General features: G+C 33.9%; 3 protein-coding genes across 10 annotated transcripts; 2 read left to right on the plus strand and 1 right to left on the minus strand.

The window, feature by feature from the left end:
* Positions 1-1,623: 1,623 nt before the first annotated feature.
* On the plus strand, positions 1,624-7,954 carry LOC107906796 (uncharacterized protein slr1919). 8 transcript variants are annotated; one of them, XM_016833909.2, is made up of 14 exons: positions 1,624-1,890; positions 2,237-2,363; positions 2,496-2,742; positions 3,005-3,046; positions 3,472-3,543; positions 3,698-3,833; positions 4,005-4,162; positions 4,447-4,531; positions 4,892-5,094; positions 5,211-5,372; positions 5,896-6,045; positions 6,573-6,833; positions 6,983-7,261; positions 7,381-7,954. In XM_016833909.2, exons 1-14 carry the CDS (start codon positions 1,830-1,832, stop codon positions 7,642-7,644), a joined length of 2,247 nt encoding a protein of 748 aa, XP_016689398.2. In that variant the 5' UTR covers positions 1,624-1,829; the 3' UTR covers positions 7,645-7,954. The 8 variants fall into 8 exon arrangements, with proteins under 8 accessions (XP_016689398.2, XP_016689401.1, XP_016689396.2 ...); XM_016833907.2 differs by having other exon boundaries at positions 1,625-1,890; positions 2,483-2,742; XM_041093252.1 differs by having other exon boundaries at positions 1,631-1,890; positions 5,969-6,019.
* Positions 7,955-7,969: 15 nt separating this feature from the next.
* LOC107906797 (probable protein phosphatase 2C 59) lies at positions 7,970-12,752 on the plus strand. Its single transcript, XM_016833913.2, has 8 exons — positions 7,970-9,060; positions 10,193-10,320; positions 10,860-10,958; positions 11,046-11,204; positions 11,475-11,561; positions 11,675-11,766; positions 11,995-12,069; positions 12,268-12,752. The coding sequence occupies exons 1-8, from the start codon at positions 8,981-8,983 to the stop codon at positions 12,430-12,432; spliced, it is 885 nt and encodes a 294-aa protein (XP_016689402.2). The 5' UTR covers positions 7,970-8,980; the 3' UTR covers positions 12,433-12,752.
* A 3,588-nt stretch (positions 12,753-16,340) lies between these two features.
* Positions 16,341-17,443, minus strand: LOC107906795 (zinc finger protein CONSTANS-LIKE 4-like). Its single transcript, NM_001326982.1, is given in 2 exon segments — positions 16,341-16,658; positions 16,754-17,443. Coding segments are annotated over 2 exon segments (1,008 nt in total).
* Positions 17,444-24,121: the final 6,678 nt, after the last annotated feature.

Consider the following 24,121-nt stretch of genomic DNA (forward strand, 5'->3'; position numbering starts at 1 on the left):
CAATGAACACAGATTTATATGATGATTGTATCCATGGAATGGACCCAATTAAGATGATGAAAGCTTCATTCCTTATATCTTCTTACCCTCTTCAAATGCAAGTGCCATGTATATACGGTAGATATAACCCACCGAGAGCAGTTTATAAGAATTCGCAACTTCTTTCCCTGTCCCACAACTCCCTGTGTTCTTGTAAATAAAAAAACAGAGGTTTAAATGACAGTCAATCATTAAAGTCAGTATAAAATTATCATAGGCATTTCAGGCAAATATGACATCACAAATATCATATAAAGCACCACAATACAACCCTCCTAGCACTGGACCAAGGGAGTATATACATATCAGATAGAATGTCGCTAGCACTTCTCGTTTCACAACAAGAACATACACTAGAAATGAATAAAGGTGAGGGTGGGAGGGATTTAAAACATTTAATAAACTAAAATGAGCAAATGTAAGTTATATGTATGAATTTATCAAGACTCTGTGGAAACAAAAAGGCAGTTAGATTTATATGAAAAGTTTAATAGCAATCTACTTTGATCTAATCACAGTTTCTCCAGATTTGGGAACAGGGGGTTTTCTTTTCCAGATACGATGAATGCTGACGATGTAGCAGCAAATTTCCCATCAATCATAATTTAGTAATTTACTTAACATCAAAGGAAAAGCAGTTTCACAAACCTAATGTCATAAAGTGAAGATTTTTAGTGCGTCTTTCTTCTTTCGGGTTGATTGTCAGTAGCTAGTCTGAAAATCCAGTAAACCTACAAAACAAGTAAAACAATAAATCAAATATCTACAGTGCAAACAATACGATACCGATAAGAAATTTAAGAAAAAAAAAAACGGTGACATGTGAAGAATGAAGGGCGAGGGATTACCAAAGCGAAGACATGAGCAGCTATAATGATAACAACCAACATTGGTACCAAATCCAGAAACCAAGGTTGCAAAGGTTCCATTTCCTTGGCCATTTCACTTGCTGAGACCGGAAAATTTGGAGGCACGATCTTCCTGATAAGCCCTAGAGCCTGGGTTTTCAAATTTTTACACACTGAGCTGACGGGGTGGGTGGGTGGGCCACTAGATTTCTTCAATTAATCGGGCCCGATTAAAGCTTTGGGATTTTCATTTTAAGTGGTTGCGATATTTTTATTTTTACTATTTCTAAACTGAAAATTACTCCGAAAAGGCTAAAAATTTCTTTCTTTTTTTTTAATGTAAGAAAAGGCTAAAAGTTGAATGAAAAATATTATATTAAATATACTTTTTAATAGTTTATGCATTAAATAATAATTCTTAAATTAACAATGTGTTATTCAAATTATATATTATTATTATATTAAATATAATTTCATAATTTAATTACACTCATCTTGCCATTCATTTTTTCCATAAAAATATATATTTTATTTTATTTAAAATTTTATTTTTTATGATTATTATATTAACAAATCCTTATAAAAATTTCTAAATATAAAATAAAAAGTACTATAACTGTATCACGTGGACCATCAATCACTGCCTCAGCCCTATCCAGCAGAATCTAAATCCATTAAAATGGGAGTTGGGCCGATGTTTCTTCAAAACTGATCCATTATATGTAGAGACCGGAGAATCCAGTGTCGACTGGTAAGACTTGAGATGAGAGAGGAAGACAAATTACGTGCCAATGTTTCCCGCAGCAGGAAGCAAAAAACCGTTTCGCAAGCCGGCTCGGACCACACGTTTCTTTCGGTGACTTATTAGTCATTTTCACAAACGAACTGTGATCACTAGTTAGAGCTTACTATGGGTGCCTGATCTTTTTCGTACTTCTTTCTATGATTTGCCCGATGAGGAATGCCTTCGCCACTCTCAACCGTCAACGCCGTCTCTCCACCGGTAAGCGGTACCATTTATTTTATCCGCTCATTATTTGGTCAATATTGATATAAATAATAATTTGATTTGCAATCTGCTCCGAGCTTAAATTCATTTGATGTTAGTGTTGTTATAGTATTTTTGTTTATGGGGGAAAAGTAATTTTAACCGGTGAGTTTTAGGATTGTGAAAGTTGGGCATTTCTGGAACTTCCCACCAATCTAATATTTGATTGGATCATTTTTGTTTCTAAGGACGACTTTTGACTGCGTGTATTTAGTAATGTTCTTGCAGTTTGTCTTTGTGACCTTTGTGGGATGCAAATGTAATTCTTACGTTTATGTTGGTTAAACTTCACCTCTTGCAGCAGTACACCATGATAGACCTGTTGGAACCATGTTACGTCGTTCTGTTTCTCTGGAAGTTCAGATGGAAATTGGAATCGGAAGGACACCGGATACTTGGCGTCCATCATACTTGTTGCAACGAAATGTGTAAGTGCATGGATATTTACCACTTACTTTTGATGCTCGGAATTGCACTCAGTAAGTGCTAATGAATAAATAAATCGGTACTGTGAATGTGGTGCTTCTAATCTGTTTATGCTGTAAAGCTTTTTTGTACAGGTTTTCTAAGGGTTTTGTCAGTGTGCATGGGGAGAGGCCTTCTGCCGAGTATGCAAAGTTGAGGAAAGAATCACTGGAAAGTGAATTCGGGCATATTGTTGGAACACACAGCTCCAAAAGAGTGTCTGTTGTCTACCGATTTGGTCCATTTTTGGCATTCTACAGAGCAGCAATCATTTCATTTCATGTATTGAAGTTGACCATTTGGCGATTTTTTTTTCGAGACATTAAAGAGCGTGCTTCCAAGGTATTATAATAATTATTATATTCTTAAGTTTAACCATGTTTTGATGAACAATTTGAATTGTTTCTATTATTCTTGGATGCAAACAAATGCACCCTATATGGAGCATGGTCTGGCTAACTTTATACTAAAAGTTTACATGTTTTAAATGTTGCAATTTTGTGTTATTTGAGCCTGGAATTTGTTAAAACTGTCACATCTTTCTATGAATAAGCCTTCTTGTTTTGGTCACTACTAACTTACTGCAATTTTTACACTATTTCAGTTTCGGGAGACTCTAATTCGCTTGGGTCCTTTCTACGTTAAGGCGAGCTACTTTATCTTTGCTTTATCATTTTCCGTAACTTTTTTTATTAAGTTGCTTATTGGGTTTTGTTTATTCTAGTTTCTCTTTACCATAGTTTACAAAATTTAGTAAACTTAACTGTTCAATCATGCTTTTTTTGTGTCATTGAATCCAATTGCATGAAATTTTCTACTATGGATCTGAACTCTGAATATTGATGTCAATTTTTGTAAGGAGTTTGAAGATTCGATGGTTGCTTATAGACGTTAGGTTAGACTGTAGATATGCTTTGCTCATATTTGTTTTATTGTTTGCTTTTGTATCCAAATAAACTTTCTTTTCTTTTCTTTTTTAAATTCTGGGAGCAGAAATCTTACCTATTTTATTTATCTTAATCCTCCTGGGTTGAACTTACAATTTTGGCCTAATTTTATTTGGGTATATAGCTTGGGCAGGCTCTGAGCACTAGACCAGATATATTGCCACCTGTTTATTGCCAAGAACTTGCTAAGTTACAGGTACAAAACCGTTTCTGCATGGTTGCACCTATAATTATGGCTCATATCAAGATTTGTTACTGATTGACTTTAGCAGTGATCTTTGTTCCTTGGTGGATCTTCTTCTTCTTCTTTTTTTTTTTTTTCTGATTTGAAGCTCTTATGTTAATGCCAGGACCAAATTCCCCCATTTCCAACCCATGTCGCAATAAAATCTATTGAAAATGAACTCGGTATTCCAGTTTCAGAAATATTTGCTGATATAAGCCCGGAACCTATTGCAGCTGCATCTATAGGACAGGTGTATAAAGGTCAGACAACCATGTCTGTGAAACAGAAAACAATATATCTGTTCTTTGTTTCCCATTCTATCTATCATTTTCTTACGTTGAAAACATTCCATCTTTCTAATAGCACCCTTCTGACTACTTTTTTGAGAATTGTAAAACTGAATACTTGCTCCATTGCTTTAAGTCTTGCAGCTCACCTTCATTCTGGAGAACTTGTAGCTGTTAAAGTACAGAGGCCTGGTATTTCACTCTTGTTGACCCTTGACGCATTGTTATTCCACATGATTGGGGGCCAATTAAAGCGATTTGCAAAAGCCCGCAAAGATTTGTTAGTTGCTGTAAATGAAATGGTGAGTCCTCCTTGTTTTGGGTGTGCAGATATTCCAATAATGTGTACATTTATATCATCAGTTATTATTTATGCATTTGTAAATAATATATCAGGTTTTGATCTTTGCAATAGATGCGCTTGGCATCTGGATTTTATGACTCTTGCTATTTTGTGTATACAATGCAACTTGCATTGTTAATTTTCATATTGTTTTTGCAAAGTACCTGCATTTGTACTATCATCTTTTCATTAATGAGATTGTACATTCTTATGGACATCTTCAGGTCTCTTTTAAATGAACAGGTAAGACACATGTTCGATGAAATCGATTACATCTTGGAGGCAAGAAATGCCGAACGCTTTGCCTCTCTTTATAGTGACTGCCCTAGTAAGTATATATAATTGCGTGTGGACCCTAAAGTTCATGTTAAGTAATTTTAAGGTGATCAATTGATATGGGATTTATTCTATTGTTTAGGCTTCTCTGAAAGTAGAAAAATTAAAGGGGTTAACTTGTAACCTGGACATGACCTGACATCATCTTTTGTGTGTCATTTGCTTGTATGGTTGTTTTAAACTTTTATAGTATTCTGTGGAGTTCAACTTCACAAATTCACTTTAAAGGAACAAAAAGTTTTAAGGTAGATGTTGGAAGTTTTAACTCCTGTTAGTATAACCTTTTGCTGCACTTTGTCCTAATGATTTATCAGTGGTTATTTATGTCCATACAACGTCCTTATGAGTGCAGTTCATGGCCAAACTTGTAATCAAAACTCTAAAGATGGGATTACCAACAAAACCAAAAATGCAAGCGGAATAAAAGTGCCAAAAATATACTGGGATCTCACTCGAAAAGCTGTGCTTACAATGGAATGGTTAGATGGAATTAAGCTTACAGATGAAACTGCCCTGAAGAAGGCATGTCTGAACCAAAGGGAACTGATTGACCAGGTTTAATCTATTGTTTTATTTGAGCTTTTGTCCGTTCAATACTCATTAGTTTTGCTCCGTATGTATGGTCTAACTGTGTTTAGTCTGACTTTACCCGCCTTTTCATGTGTTGTTAGGGAGTATACTGCTCTTTGAGACAATTGCTTGACGTTGGGTTTTTCCATGCTGATCCACATCCAGGAAACCTGTTTGCTACTAACAGTGGCTTCCTTGCATATTTAGACTTTGGGATGATGGGAGATATCCCTCGCCATTATCGTGTAGGACTTATTCAAGTGGTAAGAGCCGTTCTATTGATAATTATACCAGGTTGCTACTTTAAATATCATTGTAGTCATGACTGGTCTCCTACAGCAACTAGGACATAGGCTTGCATGAAGCTAAATAATATTTCAAAACTGAAATTTTATCTTTTTCCTCTAACTCTTGAGCAGAAAACAGTTTTTTTTCTTTTATTAAAGACGACTCAACTAGTGTTTGCTTGTGAAAGTTTATAGTAGTATTTTTATTGATGTCGATGTTGAAAAAATTAATGGAATGAGTAAAGCAGTAGTTATTAACCTAGGCTCTAAGTGGTCTTTACCTGGTTACTATTCCATGCACATGTCAAAATCTTCCTTTTCATCTTTTATTCTTTAGCATCTTTTATTATTTTGTAATCCTCCCTTTACATCTTTGCTACTTTTAACATGTTTGTTATTTTCCGCATCTTGATCTTGTGTTTTGTGAATGTTGATGCTGAGATTTGATGGTTATTTCCATGAGCTTGTATTTGTGTTGATAAGTTCTTGCTTCTCTCAGCTTGTGCACTTTGTTAATCGTGACTCTCTGGGATTGGCAAATGACTTTCTTTCTTTGGGATTTATTCCTGAAGGAGTTGATATACAATCTGTGGCTGATGCATTGCAGACGTCTTTTGGGAAGGGTACACAACAATCTCAAGACTTCCAGGTTTTTGCTTGTAGTCTTCTTACCTTGTTATTCAGATCTGTTTCCTGGCAAATAGGTATAATAAGCACTTAAAAATGCCACTCTGTTGTAGATTTTGTAGTTCTACAAGTTTGTCTGTTGTTGTTATTATTTTAATAAATAAAATGGTTCTCGATTTCTTTCTTAAGTAAAATGATGAAACTTGACAGTTGTGGGGAAATATTTGCATCAAAGATTGTAAGCAACTGCTGGAACATATTACTTTGTTGTGTTGCATAATTATAGCAAGTATCCATTTGCACCGCCTTAAGATGAGGCCAAAATAGCATTTCTGCATTCAAACAATTGGGTTACAGCGTGAGATTTATTTATTAATCTCGTTAAGATCTACATATCTATTTATATCTCCAAAGTTTGCATGACGGCTCCTATAAGACATTTTATTCTGTGCTGGTCACTTGTCTCATCCATATTATAGTTTCTGTTTTACTATTTTCATAAGTAAAAGCTTGACGCCTGTAATTTCTTTCTGTTGCTTTGGATCACAGAGTATAATGAACCAGTTATATGATGTCATGTATGATTTTAACTTCTCTCTTCCCCCGGACTATGCTTTAGTGGTAAGAGCTCTTGGTTCACTAGAAGGGACAGCTAAAGTTCTTGATCCTGATTTCAAAGTTGTTGAAAGTGCATACCCTTTTGTGATTGGGAAGCTCTTGGCTGATCCAAATCCTGATATGAGAAAAATTTTAAGGGAACTTCTCATCTGTAATAATGGATCCATTAGGTGGAACCGCCTAGAGCGCTTGGTAGGCGTTTTCTCTTTAGTTATTATAAATGCAGAGTAGTCCATATTTACAATGAAATTATATCTGCTAGTAACATATAAGTACAGTTGTCTGTTTTAGTTCACGATTTGGCTTCATGCCTTTAATGACTGGGGTTCATCTTGTGTCAGATAGCAGCAATATCAGAACAGGCATCTGAATCGTCTGAGGAGCCTCCTAAGTCTGAAGAAAAAGGTTCGCATCCCATGGGATGGAAGTCATTCGATATGCATGCTGTTGTTGCTGCCACCGAAGATCTCCTGCTTTTTATTCTATCTGAGAAGGGTCAAATGGTGCGGGTTTTCCTCCTGCGTGATATAATTAGAGCAGCAGATATATTTCTACAGGATGAAGTTATGGGTTGTAGACTAGATGCTGAAAGTAAAGCAAGAAAAACTTCAGAATCAGAGGTTTGTGATATCTTCTTTATTAATCCCATACACTTTTAAGTATAGCTTTAATTAACATAAAAGCAATTTATATGCAATTTGGGTAAATTGATGTGTTCGGTTTGTTCTAATGTTGGCAGGATGATGCGATTATGAGAAGAGTTATGAATGGGTTTGGGTCACTGAAAGAAGCAGTGAAGTTGGGCCCAGAGGTGTGGACCCTAATGTTCATCCGCATAGCATTGAACCCACAAACCCATAGGTTTTTTGCAGACGTGATATCGGCCTTGATGATGCGGCTCAGCAAGAAATTTCCAGACACTTTCTGGGTTTGCATGTCTACCCTAATTCACAGGGTGGCAAAATCCCAACCACCTCACACTCCATCCCACCCTATTACATAAATAATTATAGTAAATAGGGATAGGGAGAGAATGATGAATTATATATGAGAGTAGGTCGGTGTTTTTAGTGTGGAGGCCTTCCATTCCGATTTATCTTTAATTAAATTAGGCGTGCTATATCATTGCCACCTGGCAACTCATGCTATCTTCCTTGTAGGATAGGATAATGTAAATAATTTGTAAAGAAAAGAAATGGGTATCAAAGATAATAAATAATACAGTCTCAACTTTAATCATTTATATCAGACTGCTACAATTCCCGTTATCTGAGGCAAAGGGAATTGAAATTAATAAGATGATAAGTTGGCAAGATTTGACACGCAGAGACCATATTTTTTTTTTTCTATTTTATTATAAATATCAAGACGAGTAAGAGCAGTATCCTTGGCCTACCTTTGCATTTCTAGAGGGCGAGCTAGATTGGACGTGATTTCAATTGATTGATTTCTAAACAAATAAAAGAAGGAAGGGACGTGATGTATCCTTCCTCAGCATGTGCACCACTTGTATGCTTCAACGTCGTTCAACCACCTAAAATAACACCACTTGGGTTGACTTAGTCTTCTTGCAATACAGCCAAACACCCTTCGCCCCTTTCAATTATTTTTCTTGGTTTCGCAATAAACCAAAATACAACAGAAACAGGAAGAAATAGTTTCATCTCTCTAAAACCGTCTGCTAATCTCTCTTTGTAAGGGTGAGTTTGGATGGGCGGTGCGTTTAGCTGCGGTTAGTGTAAAAATAGTGGTGGCGGTGAGATTAGATACTGTAGCGATACTGTAGCGTGAGACAAAAAGTAGTTAAACGCACCGCACCGCAGTCAATCGCCCATCCAAACGAAGCCTAAGTCTCCATCTTTTTCTTTGCTTTGCTTTTCAGTTTTCCCTTCACACTTATTATGTATTCCATTTCATTTCCCTCTACGGCCCTTATCCTTCATCGAAGTATCATTTTTGTTTCCCTCCTCCTATCTCACTATTATAAACTAAACTCTCATTTATTCCATTTTGATATGTTCGCTTTCAGTTAGTTTTTAATTTAATTTATTATTTGGTTATGTTTATTTAACATACTGTGCACGAGGTTGAGACCTTAAGATCTATGCATTTCAAATTGGTTTAAATTGGCTCTGGATGTTTTGATTTCTTTGCAGGCTATATGATTCATAGTTACGCTCAAGTTTAAAATGATCCTCCCTACCTGAACACTGATTTGGCTTTTTCCTTTTTATCTGCTAAAATATCACTTGTCAAATACACATGTTTTTGCTATTTCCTGATTTGGAATTGGATACAAGGGTTAAGACGTCTAAATTCTGAGAAACTCAAGCGATAATATGGGATATCTGAATTCGGTTTTGCAATCTTCAAGCCAGGTTCATTCTGAAGATCGTCCTGCCAGTGGCGGAGGCCTTAGGTAGCTGCTTTTTCTTCTCTTTTCATCATTGTTTGCTTATATCTAAAATTTTGGTTGATTGATGCTCTTTTTTACTGTGTAAATTATTATTTTTCTAAATTCCATATGGTTCAACATCATGTTTATTTTTTGTTCTGGTTTGCATTTCTTCTCTAATTTTAACTCATTTATTCCAAATTCTATTTTATAATTTTTTTTTATGAATTATGAAAATATATGTTCATAATACTACTTAGTAGCTTTTCATTGGCCTGTCAAAAAAGCTTTTCATTGGAAATTAAATATTGAAACTTATCCTTTTATGTTCTACAATTCTGGATAATGTTACTATGTAATAAATTTTCATATAGAAGAAGATCCTCTTTAAGTTAAAATCTACCAATGCATCTCAATGACATAGGGCGTGAGAAGAAGCATACAAGAAAAGAATAGAGGGAATGGAAGCAAATGAATTTTACAATTCATACATGCCTCTATAAATTTGGAAAGTTTTACATATTTTCTCAAATTTTGAGTTTGTCATGGGCTAAACTTTTGTGGATCTTTACCTTTTTAATGATGTGTGTGGGAGACACCAGCAACGGTATGAGGTATCTTTAATTTGTCATTTACGATGCATGCAAAGCAATAATATTTCTTTTCTCATCATGATTGTGAAGTAAACTTGTGTTTGTTCCATTCTTTATGGGTCAGAATTAAAGACTTTGTCGTGTTGCCGGTATTACTCTGGCTAGAAGGAATCATTGTTTGCTTCTGTTTCATGTATCTGTCTTTCTTAATCCCGAAAAGGCAGTTTATGGTCCCTTCTGGCTTTGAAGTAAATTTGTTGCATCTTGTGCATTGAAATTTTACTGTATGTTTAGTCATGTGATTTAATCCTTGCAATGGAAACTTAGATTTTGTTAAATCTTTTTCTGGAATGAATTAAGAATAGAAATGCGTGAAGATTGAAGAAATATCTTTTGAAATGATAATCAAGCACATAAACTATTAGATTAAAAGCCACTTTAACATGTTTTTCTTAAATTCGATGGTTACAAGAAATATATGGTTATTGAGTTCACATATTTTCTTAAATGATGTAGTGATTTGGACAATATCTAAATTTTAGTGTCACATTTTCTGGCTACAGTCAAAATGGAAAGTTTAGCTATGGCTATGCAAGCTCCCCGGGGAAGAGGTCTTCAATGGAAGATTTTTATGAAACAAGGATCGACGGTGTTGATGGAGAGATAGTTGGTCTTTTTGGAGTATTTGACGGTATATCCTCTCTTACCCTTATTTATCTTTCTCTCTCTCACTCCTGCAAACATGTAACATACTAATGGTTTAGACATACTTCACCCGAGCCTCAGATAAGTAAATACATTGTACCATATGTGGTGATTATTATCTGTGTTATAAAGAGCATGTATGATGTATCAATGTTCTCTTATGCTTAAGTGATTAAGGTTGCTGGACAATAAGAGTAGAACCTATACTTACTTATAATGCTACTGGTATTTGTCATCTGAAAGGATTTTATGCAGATTCTGGTATTTGTTATCTGCTCCGATATTGTAGCAGTACTTCAAGCCATTTCTCAAGGGCTTTTATTGGCTCAGGATGGAGCATTCCCGTGGTAAACTATGAATTTCATGCTGAGGCAGTTTATACCATTGTATTCTGCCATAGAATAGTTTCTCTTACCTTGCATCCTTAAGAAACATATCCTCCTTTGCTGAGTAACGTAAAAAAGTCTACCAGCATGGTTTGTTACAAATTGGTTAAATCAATCTTTACAAGCATGGTTGCTTCAGGTCATGGAGGTGTACGAGCTGCTGAATATGTGAAGCAAAACCTTTTCAGTAATTTGATCAAACATCCAAAGTTCATTTCTGACACCAAATCTGCTATAGGTTATTTACTTATAACTGTATCACATGGTTGTGACTTTCCTAGTGGGTTGGCCATAACTTGCCTTTTAAATTGTTTCCAACCTCCAGCTGACGCATACAACCACACAGATTCTGAATTTTTAAAATCAGAAAACAACCAGAATAGGGATGCTGGATCGACCGCTTCTACAGCTATTCTTGTTGGCAACCGTTTGCTAGTTGCAAATGTTGGGGATTCCCGAGCTGTTATCTGCAGAGGAGGCAATGGTAAGATTCATCTTTTTTTTTTCTTTTCTATTCTGATCCCATCTATGACAATCCATATGAAGTTGCCTTTTGTTTTACTTGTAATATGAAAGCTCACAAGGCTTACATATGTTTCTGTATAACTTAACAATCTTATGTAATTGCTCGCTCGCCCATTTTTTTTTTTTTGTTTGTAAATTTGTTGATTTTTTTTGAAAATCTTGGTTAAATTATTATTTGATTGCTGAGTATCTTTTATACATGGCTTATCTATTGCATTCCCTCTTTCAGCTATTGCTGTGTCTCGTGATCACAAGCCTGATCAAAGTGATGAGCGACAACGGATTGAGAACGCAGGAGGATTCGTCATGTGGGCTGGTGTGGACTTACATCTCTCCATTTCTCTTTCCTGTCTTACCATCCTGTCCTTTTTCTGTTTAAGCTTTTGCTATGATGTGTTAAAATGCTTGCAACTGAAATTATATCTGTAGGAACTTGGAGAGTGGGAGGTGTTCTTGCTGTTTCTCGTGCATTTGGTGACAGACACTTGAAGCAGTATGTTGTTGCTGATCCAGAAATTCAGGTCTGTTTAGAAGACTTGGTTGAAATATGCCGAGTTCCTGAGATGTAATCGTACATCATAATTAAGATAGAAAACCGTAATGCACAAACCCAACATGAAAACTCTATAGGATTCCAAATTGAGAGATGAACTATAATTTATATGGGTATTAAAGTTTCATGTTCTTTTACTAGGATTTCTATTGATTTTGAGTATTTTGTAATCTGATATGAACTTTGGAGGTTGCAGGAGGAAAAGATTGACAACTCTCTTGAGTTCCTTATACTTGCAAGTGATGGACTATGGGATGTTGTTTCAAATGAGGTATGAAATGGTTTGTTCAGTTAAAGCCTCTTATCTTTACTAACATATCCCAGAATCCATTAGTGTTTCTGTCAAAGCTTAATTGATAGTAGATTGACGAAAATTGTTGTAATCGTGGATGGTATTCTCCTTAACCTTTTTTGTTTTAATCGAAGAAATGAAGCGTAGCTAATAAACTTCTGCTTTGCCTTTGACCAGGAGGCAGTGGCAATGATAAAGCCAATACAGGATCCAGAGCAGGCAGCAAAGCAGCTGATGCAAGAGGCATACCAGAGAGGTAGCGCAGATAATATCACTTGCGTGGTGGTCCGATTCTTGGTCAATCAAGGGGGTTCCTCTCGCAATGCTTCTGCGACTGCGTAAGCAAGCTATCCCTTCCCGCCATGGTTTTAGGTTTTGGGTATGTGGCTGATGGGTAAAACTGAGGGTTAATGAACTTCAATACTAATAGTAATAGCTAGTGAAAGAGAATATATAACAAACGTGCGCAGGCTACTGATGTATATTACATCTGTTTCCGAAGCGATGTGCACGTGTAAAGGGGTTTCAGACACCAACTCTACTTATGTATGTTGTAAATGTAGTAATACTTCTCTTGCTCTAGTTAGTCCATCTGTGATGTTGCTTTCCACCATCACTTTCTTTCTTTTCTTTAATCATCCTTGGGAGCTGAATTTTGATAACCAACTCATTTCATCTCTAAAATTATATAGTTTCTCCCAAAACCATTGAACTTTTGTAAAATATGTTACCATAACAATATTTCTTCTTCTTTTTTTGTGAATGATGAAATTCATTAATTCAAAAAAGCAGTTAAATTGTTACAAAAGAAAAAAAAATTGTACAATAATTTTAAGCTATACAAACAAATTAACCGATAATATCCTAAGAAGTACAAAATGAAGTATTAATAAGATTAGTTCTATTGATTGGTCTTTCTCTTAAACGAGCTCGCACAATCTCTTTGATTTGCACCAAAGATAGCACTTTAGTCAAGAAAGATGTGTTAAAATATCTCTTGTTCTTCTGTCTCCATATCACATACAAATATGCACTCTAAGCAAGCTTGAGTATAGCAACAAGCAGCAAATTTTTTTTTTTAAGTTTCAAAATTGCCCAAGCTAACTTTTGGTTTAAAATTTTTACATCCCTAACTGTCACACAACCTTTAAAAAACTGATTAATAAATATGCTAATTTAAATATTTCAATTTTTTAATAAAAAAGATAATTTATTTTAATTTTAATGAAATAAAATTCATTTAATGTCTTTTACAGTTAATTTACCTATTTATGTTATTCAATAGTTAAAAATTTTATATTAAATAAAATTAAAATAATTATGAAATACATTTAAAATAATAAATGTTAAAAATTTTCAAATAAAATTTTTTAATGTTTTATGAAAGAAAAATGAGATGTGAGTAGAAAGAAAGAAATCACCAAAATGGCCTTTGCATGTCTACCACACGTGATCTTTGACGACCTAAAACAAAAAGTGTCGGATAATTAACTTGTTGAATAATAGTCACCCAAACAAAAATGTATGCGAATCTACAACTGAATAATATGCATGATATATCCACTCAAGTGTCGGATTTTTTTTTACCTTACAAATTAATTGTAAAGACTTGAATTTTAAACCTTAACCTGCCAACAAAAAAACTTCACACCCATTTTAGTTTGACTCGTAGATTAAACATATATTCTAAATCATTTTCTCAGCAAAAATGGACTTGATTGACAATTTTGATTTCCTTAATTGTGGAGGCATAAGGCAAAAAAGTCGATAAAAGAGGATTCAGATCATCAAGACGAATGAATCAACAAGACAAATAAGCCATCTTGTATGACGAGCGAACCTTGATATAACTTCTTCATCGCCCTCTATTTTTTAAACATATTGTTTTCCGAAAGAAGTAAAAACCGGTACTTCAAAACAAAGACAAAAAAACAACGAAAGTGAAAACAAAGTTTGATTCCATTGAATTTTTATCGAAAAGAAAAGTGAGAGATGAAGGCGATTCTAACTCTAGGCAGCCGGAGCACTGAAAAAGGAGGGAGTGTGCATCCATGGCCAATGAAATGAGACTGTTTATTGCAGTTTATGTTTGACTATTACAACTTGGGGAGGTCGGTAATCAATAATTGGGAGTGCAATGCAAGGAATGTTTGACACTTGGTCCCCAAGGCATGAACAGCATGTTTAATTGTTTATATGTAATAATAATAAAAAAGGTCAAATACAGCCAGCCAAAAAAGGCGATCTCGATTCTCAGTCTCCAAATAATTTGAATAAACTAACTCCTATGTCACTATTACTTCAATACTTTTGTTTGTCTGTTTTTCAAATAGGGTAATTAATCTTCATTTATGTTTTGTTTATTTTCCTTACGAGATTGTGGAGGGAAACAATTGTTAAAAGTAATTAACATGAATCAAATGAATTAATGTTAGGGACTGTAGAACCCCAAATATTCTCCAAACCTCACGTACTTGGTCTCATGGACTTTTGTAATAATGGAAACCCATTTGAAACTCAACCAAGCACACTACCTCTTAACACAGTTTAAATTATCCACTAGTTTTCTCTCTGATAAAAATTAAGCCTCTGGTAAACGTCCCTCCACTCTAGGGTTAAATACGATTTCTTGGGTTGAAAATTGAAACCTGTAATTCCATGACGAAGAAAATTGCATCGGAACGTAAGCCTTTCCTATGGATAATGGGCCATTTGGTCCGTCCAGAGTTAAGATGGTCCAATACTAGCTAGTTGATTGAGGCCAATAATTTGAGAGATATTGATATGAATATATGCATGCATGTGTATGCAGATTATCGAATAGACAAGTGGGAAAAAAAGCCAGGAGATGATAAGAAAGGTATAACGTGGAAGTCACCTTCAGGCCTTACGTCCCAACACAACTCAGCTTTTCAACCCATTATTATGCTTGTTCTAAAGCATCGAAACCAACTTGACCTGAAGCATCTCAAATTAAACCCATTGCATTGCCTTACATGGTCCTCACCCACCAACCAACCTTCATTAACTCTACAATTTGCTTTCACTTTTATATGCATTTTTTTTTTGTTAATGTGGATGAGGGAGGGTAACCTACTTCTCTCTTGTTATGGCATGAAAAGGCTACCAAAAAAACACAGTTGAATGTAAAAGTTTTATTTTTTATACCAACTTATCAACCAAAAAGTATATATTATACAAATCTAAGTTTTGAACATCTGCAACAATTTGTTAATTCCCATCATCAATCTGTAGTTAATAATGAAGCCGATTGCTTTGAAGAGAAAGGAAACTGAAAATCAGCCATCTTTCCCTCTTCAACTATACTACTAAATTCAACTAAAAATACTAAAAATTAAAGAGGACAAATTAGATTTTTTTTCTTAATTTTTTAGTATTTTTAGTTAAATTTGAATTTATCGATCTCCTGTTAGAAATAAATAAAGATGACATGAAATCACACTTTCATACTATCATTTCTCCATATACAATTTTAAGATAAAACTAAACACTTCCCACTAATTATAAGAAAGAAAAGAGAGAGAGAGAGAGAGATGGGAGCAAGAACTTATTAGAAACCTTGAAAGCATCCATGCATGTCTAATCAGATAACACAAAGCTACATAATAGTATAGATAACTCGAAAGTTATCTACAAACCCCCAAATGGAGAATTTTCATATTAAAAAAATAGGAAAAAGTTAACGATGGAGCAAGACCTTTCACTCGCCTCTCCTAATTATGAGTTCATTATTCAATTAATGAATTAATTGCTCACAAAATCACATTTGGGGAGCCAATGGTCCAATGGAGTGACAGATTTTGATACCGTACCCCCCATTAGAAAATTTCTTCAACTTTTTAAACACCAAATCACCATCCATATAAACAATACTGACAATATATATAAAATATTGGTTCTTGTTTGAAACCCTAAATAGAAAGCAGGCGGAATTGAAGAAAAAGATCCGCTAATTACAACATTAAAGGGAAAAAAAAACTTGTACAAAAACAGTGGTCAAGTTTCCATTGTTAGGTGGGATTATAACACCTTCTTCTTCATCATCATCACCTACTTATATACATAACATAAACATTAATTTCAGAACCTGCAAAATAACACCTTTAAAACCCAGAATCCTTTCCCCCAAAAAGCCTCAGGACAAAAGAGAAAGCGATGAAAATTAAAAAGTTCAAAATTGAACATATTACTAGACCATGCTGGGGAAGACTGGAGAGGAGAGGTTAAGTTCAAAACGACGGGACAACTCCAAACCCATACATGTTACTGCGATCCACTTCGACTTCTATGTCCGTACGCTTCGCGAACCTTCCTTTGATTCTCGGCCTCATCTCTGCGTATGCTTTTCTGGAGGCGTAACGGATCGTCTTCTCGAACTTCCTGTTCTTTCTCTTCTCTCTGTACCTCAGCACCCTTGCTTCTCTGTCCGCCGGTGATAGCTGCACCGTCTGATGTGTTGACTCAGGCCCTCTTCCGTACGGGTTTGATATGTCCGTCATCGTACTTCCGTCTGGGACTACCCCAACATCCAATGATGATGATGATACCTGTAAACCAATATCGAAAACCAAAGTTCAAATTTAAATTCAGAATGACAATACTACTTTGTAATGGTGAAATGTTTCGAAGCTCGTTTGCTTACGCTGTGGCTGATGAAGTTGGGGTTGTAGCCATAAGAGAAGGATTTGGATCCGGTGAAGTCCAAGTCGAAACAGTGATCGTTAGCCGACGGAGCTTGAACATTCTTGCTTTGGACAGGGACCACCCCATCGGTGCCGGAGCTGTTCTGCTCCTGGGCATCCATTTTTGGATCCCCATGCCCGTAATCTAGATCCAGAAACGGGTCCATCTCCGAGAACACGTACTGCCCCGAGTTCACGTCCGGGCTGTCCACAGCCTTATGGTTAGGGTTCGGAAGCAGCCACGACGCCGCCTCCGCTTCCTCCCGGCTGACATCAGCGTCTCCGTCCACGTCGGAGAAGTAACGCTCCTCCAGAAACTTAACAACTCCGTTGGGTTTGACGGCTGGGACTGAATTGACGGAGTCGTAGAAGGGGGTTACAGGGAGGCGCTCGTGTCGGCTAGCAAGAGGGTTGGCGGAGTGGATGTCACGGTCGCAGGTAATACAGAGAGCGGCTGCATCGGCCTTGCAAGTGACGTGAGCGGGCGCTTGCTCGCAGACTTCACAGACCCAAACTCGAGCGTGACGCGAGGCGAGCTTGTTGGCTGCGTGGATTTTGGAGTCACAGTTGGAGCATAGAAACGCCGAGTCAGCCCGGCAGAAAACAGTCGCCGTCGCTGATTTGCATGAGTCACACAACTTCGATGCCATTTCAACAACCCAGTTTGCTAGAAGTTATCTTTTCTCCTCCTCTCTCTTTCTGTGGGTGTGAGCTGAGTTTGGGAAGGCTTTTCAGTTTTAGTTCTGCAGAAAGTTTTTTTCGGTGGGTTAAGAATAACGAGTTATGCTAAAAAATAATAATATTTAATAGGTATATTTTTACAATATATATCTAATATCTTTAAAATAAATGTATTTTTTTAAATAATGCGTCTTCTTTTAAGGAAATAATATGTTATTAATAATGAATATGACATTAAATATAAATTCTAAAACTAATAATTAAAATAGGGTAAATTTGAAAAAAAGAGTTGATTTTAAATAATAATTAGGGATTTAGACTTATTTCTTCAATATTTAAGAAAATAGATTGATTTTGTAGAGAGAAATAGAAAACACGACTTGCAAGAAGCGTTTTTTATTTCTAAAAATTGTTTTTTTGTTGGTTTTAAATTTTTGGGGAGAATAATTTATTTGTATTAGTGTTTGAGGAGACCGCATGATAGTTTTAAAATGTGTTTAGGTTTACGGTGGCGCTCAGTAACCTACACTTTTCGTCTATTGTGTTGGGAGGAAACCATCACCTTAAAAGTCCATCGCATTACAACTCGGGCTTCAGTTCACGGTGGTTATTGATCACAGGTTGAAGTATGAATAGGACTATTGGTTGATCGTGGTTATGCAGTCACAGGTTCAAATTTAATGCCACTGGAAGAAAATACTTTATAAACCCATATAAAAGTTTAAGACCATAATCATAATAAAAAGTTAAGGGGTTTTCTGGTATAATCAACTTATTCTTTTTGTCTTCATCTCCACCAAAGCAGTATCCTTAACATCATTGCCTATAACTTGTGGCAGAGTTTGGGACAAAAGGACTTTCAAGAGGGGAGTGACTAGCACAATAGAGAAAAAGCTGCAACTCGAGTCGGGATGACAATGATTGTAGTTATTAATGAGTTCTTTAATCACAACAATGATTATGGACGCATTTTCTATTTCTCTCTCTAAAATCGATTTATTTCCCTAGATATGAGAAAAATCGACCTAAATTCTTAATTATTTTTTGAAATTGTCATATTCTATTAATTTACCCAATTAAAATATGAAATAAAACATAATAAAAAATAAAATTTAATATATATTTTCAAATATATAAAAAATTAATATATATTAATATTTTTATAAATAATTATGATAGAAATATCCATAGTCAATTTATGTTATGTTTGATAAGTATTGAAAATTTTTATTACGTTTATAACATAATGTAAGATAATGAGATTGAAATGTGTTATATTTATTTAGGCGTTTAATTGATGAAATGTAAATTATTAAAAAAATATTTTTTAAATTATTGTTGTATTTTAGTTATTTTTAGTCTTAATTTTTATAAAATTATGATAAATTATATTTATTTTTATTTTTATTTACAAACTATATATTACTGAGTAAAAATATAATGTTGAAATGAAATTATAAATCATAATTATAATAATTTAAGGAAAGTGAATTATAATATTAATACATTAATATATAAATCATTAGAATCAATATAATAATTATAATTTAAAGTATCACATCTATTATTTCATAGATAGAAAAAGAGATATTTTTATATTTAATTAGTATTAAATTTTATTTGAAAAAATAGATTAAAATAAAAAAAACAAAAGGGTAAATTGGTTTGAATTTTAAAATTAGGCCTATAATCTAATATTACCTAACGAATAAGTGATAATGATGTTATATTCTATATGGATAAATATAAAATTTAGATATGAATTTTGTTTCAATGTGGAAATTAATATGTGAACTTGGATTTGATACAATTATACACATGAAACTTGAATTTGTGATTCATATGCATACATGAAACTTTTTTTTAATTTAATGTACACATTTAAAGAAATGCATGTATATACTTATTTTCATATTAGATAGTTTACACATGTAATACATTATATTGACATTATTTATGATTGTGAGATTACGAATGATTAAAATGAATGTGAGAATAGTGGACTATTCTCGTCAGTGCAAAACATAATGTTTTTTAAAGAGAAAACTTTAAAATTTAGTTTTTTAAATGCATTTTAGCATTGTATTAAATGTTTAAAGTTATTAAAATAAAAAAAATTAAGAAAATATTAACTTAATTTTTTTAAAGAAATTTTATTATGTATTTTAGTTTTTAGAAAATAAAATATTTGAAATCTAATATAAATATTTGTTAGTTCAAAACTTCGGTAAGGAAAATCTCGAACACACAATCGAAACTCGAACAGAAAAAGAAGAAATAGGACAGGCTCCAAGGCGTGTATCAAGCCACTATCTTTAAGGTTACATTCACCCCCACCTACCTTCGGTGTGCAAATGAGTTCCAAGCAAATTAACCTCGATGATACAATGAAGCTAATGACTATTTGCGTTTTGCACTGACGAGAATAGTCCACTATGCACTGAGTAATGTATAACAAAAAACTCAATTTCTACAAAGGATTTCAGTAGTAATACTTTATAGAATAATCTAATAATATTAGAAAATGAATGAAGGAAAGAAAGAATATTAGAATTCGTTGATATCTTTTCAAATGAAATCTCATTCCTATTTATAAGAATTTTCATGTCTCTTCATAGAGACATTTTTCAATAGGTGTCTTTATGAATAAATAAATAATAATTATTCATTTAATTTTGTAACTATTCAAATAATGTTTTTTGAATAGTTATAATTCTTTTTAAAAAATCAAATGATATAACTTTTGACCAATGACCAAAAGATTGAACCTTCACTTAGTGAAAAAATTTGAAAATGTTTGAAAATGTTCCAACAATCTCCCCCCATTTTCAAAATATTTAGATTTTGATATTCTTGAAAATCAATTTGCATAAATAAAGGTGTCTTACGATTGAACCTTCACTTAGTGAAAAAATGTTAAAGTTAATCGAAATTGCATGGTAGACTAAGCTTTGAACCAACTATTCAATTTGATTAACTAAACACATCTCACACAATGATTTCAACATTAGTCAATGCATAGTATCTAGGGACACTATTATGGCCATGTGTCTATATCCTCTTTTCATGAGTGGTGTTAGAGCCAAGCCCTTAAGCTCCTAGAAAGAGGTCACACTTCCACTCACATAGGTAGATCTCATCAAAAGTGTTCCCGTAATTATAACACTCTAACATATTTATGTTATGGGTCCATTAAGAGTACATTACTCATCTTTCCCTTATCATTACGGGTACCTAGCACTTTAATTTTAGGATGGATTTAGTTATAGTGCTAACAGTCACATACTAATGATGTATTTTGTCTCATTGAACTCAAGACTTGACGTTATACCAAGCGTTGAGTCGAGTTTCCATCATGGGTGACTTTAATTAATAGGCTTGAGTCCCATCTCTTTTGAGGTCCTTTTTACTACATCTCTAGCAAGACTTTTTGTCAAAGGATCTGCCAAATTTTCACTTGACCTTACATAATTAACAGTGATCACTCCATCAGAGATTAATTGTCAGACATAACTATGTCTTAATCCAATGTGTCTAGACTTTCCATTATATACTTGGCTATATGCTTTTGCTAGAGTAGCCTCATTATCACAACGGATAGAAATAGGTGAAATTGGCTTAGGCCATAAAGGTACATCATAAAGCAAATTTCTTAACCATTCTGTTCTTTAGATGTAGCGGCTAATGCAATAAATTCTGCTGTCATGGTGGAATCAGTAATACATGTTTGTTTCTGGGAATCCCAATAAATGACTCCTCCACCAAGAATGAAGATCCATCCACTAATAGATGCATGATATTCCAAACTTGTAATCCAACTAGCATCCGATTACCCTTCTAAAACTGGAGGATATCCATTATAACATAATCTATAATTAATAGTTTTCTTTAAGTACCTAAGTACTCTATTCAAAGCTTGTCAATGTAAACTACTTGGATTACTTGTGTACCTACTCAATTTTCCAACAGCATATGCAATATCTGGTCTTGTACAAGTCATTATATATATAAGACAACCAATTAGACTTGCATATTTCAATTGATCAATTTTCCTACCAGCATTAGATACTAATTTTAATTGAAGATCCATAGGTGTAGATGCTGGTATACAGTTGAAAAGATCAAACTTTTTAAGCACATTTTCAATGTAATGTGATTGTGATAAAGCTATAGTGCTTTCATCTTCGGTTATTTTAATCCCAAGAATAACATCTGCTACACCCATATCCTTCATAGCAAAGTTGTTTGACAAGAATTTCTTTGTGTTTTCTATTTGTTCCAAATCCGTGCCAAAAATGAGCATGTCATCTACATATAAGCAAATTATGACACCTTTTTCATTTTCAAATTTTCCAATTATCGGATTCGTTTTATTTTATAGCCATTAGCTAAGACAACCTTGTCAAACTTTTGGTGCCATTGTTTTGGTGCTTGTTTAAGCCCATATAAAGTTTTAACAAGCTTACATACCTTATGCTCTTCTCCTGGAACAACAAATCCTTCCGGTTGCTCCATGTACACTTCCTCTTCCAATTCACCATTTAAAAATGCAGTTTTAACACCCATTTGGTGAACAACCAGATTATATATGAGGTAAGTGATATTAAGAGCCTAATTGTAGCAATTCTTGCTACTGGAGCATAGGTATCAAAGTAATCAATACCTTGTCATTGTGTAAAACCTTTTGCTACCAACCTTGCTTTAAATTTATCAATGGTTCCATCGACCTTCATTTTCTTTTTGAATATCCATTTACAACCTATTTGTTTGGAACCTGGTGGAAGATCAACTAAGATTCAAGTTTGATTTCCCATTATTGAATCCATCTCATCATTTATTGCTTCTTTCCAAAAAGTAGAGTCTTAAGATTTCACTGCCTCTTCAAATGTAATAGGATCAGATTCAGTATTATAACAATAAGGTATCTTGTTGCATATACTTTCACATTTTCCTTCTACAAGAAACATAATGAAATCTGGTCCAAAATCTTTGACCTTTTTAATCCCCTTACTTTTTCTTAATTATTGACAAGATTCATCATTATTATCAATTTGTTTCAATGGAATCTCATTCTCATTTGAAAAAAGAACCAATTGTTGTGGTTGTAATTGTCTTGATATAGAATTAAATCTATTTTCATCAAAAATAGCATCTCTTGATTCAATAACAGTATTAATTGAAATTGAATCATTTGGTTCAATTACCATAAACCTATATGCCTTGCTATTATGTGCATAACCTATAAATATGCATTCAATTCCTCTTTCACCTAACTTTTTACGTTTAGGTGTTGGAACTTTTACAATAGCTCTACAACCCTAAACCTTCAAATAATTAAGGTTTGGTTTCCTTTTCTTCTATTGTTCATAGGGGGTTATTTTAGTTTCCTTATTAGGAACTCTATTCAATATATGACAAGCTGTTAGAACAACTTCTCCCCAAAAACGTTGTCCAAGACCTGAATATGATAACATTAAATTTACCATTTCAGTCAAGACTCTATTTTTTCTTTCAGCTACACCATTTTGTTATGGTGTGTAAGGGGCTGAAACTTGATGGACAATTCCAGTGAATTCAAAATAACTTGGATTATAGTATTCTCCACCTCTATTTGATCTTAAGCACTTGATAAATGATTCACACTGAAGTTCAACTTCAGATTTATAAAATTTAAATTTATCAAGCGCTTCATATTTTGAATGCAATAAATATACATAACAATATCTAGAACAATCATCAATAAAAGTAACAAAATATTTCTTTCCACCTAATGTAGGAGTATTATGCATGTCACATAAATCACTATGTATCAAATCAAGAAATTTTGTTTTCCTTTTAACCTTAGAGAAAGGGTTTCTTGTAATTTTAGTCAACATGCATGTATTGCATTTTTCAATATTATTATTAAAAACAGGAATTAAATCTAATTTATACATGTCATTCAATTTTCTATAATTCAAATGACCTAATCTATAATGCCACAAACAAAAAGATTCAACCATATAAGCAGAAATAATATTTTAATTCTTATTAATAATATTGAGTTTGAACATGTTCTTATACATATACCATTTCCCCACAAAAATTCTTCCCTTAGACAAAATAAACTTATCTGCTTCAAAAACAAGTTTGAAACCAAACTTATTCAACAGACTTCCAGACACTAAATTATTTCTAACTTCTGGTACATAATATACATTATTTAAGGTTAAAACCTTTCCAGAAGTGAATTGTAGTTCAATAGACCCTTTGCCTTTGATTGCTGCGGTGGAAGAACTTCTCATGTACAAGACATTGTCATTTGCACATTGTGTGAACTTTGTGAACATGCTTTTGTCTTTGCACACATGTTTGGTTGCTCTGGTATCAATCCACCATGTATTATCATCTTGTGCCATTAATTTCAGATATCATTGCAATGAACTTTTCGTTATTATCAGCCTTAGAAGATGATTTCTTCTTTAAAAATCGACATTCATTCTTGAAATGTCCCGTCTTTCCACAATGATAGCATGAGCCCTTTTGTTTCTTTTTGAACTTAGGTGCTCTGAACTTTCTCTTGAATGGTTCAGTAATCTGTACTTCCTCCGTAACATGTACTTTGGCATTTTCAGAATTTAGGTTCTGATCTTGTTTTCGATACTCTT

This window comes from Gossypium hirsutum, chromosome D05 (assembly GCF_007990345.1).
Source record: "Gossypium hirsutum isolate 1008001.06 chromosome D05, Gossypium_hirsutum_v2.1, whole genome shotgun sequence".
In the NCBI taxonomy this organism is placed as follows: Eukaryota; Viridiplantae; Streptophyta; class Magnoliopsida; order Malvales; family Malvaceae; genus Gossypium; species Gossypium hirsutum.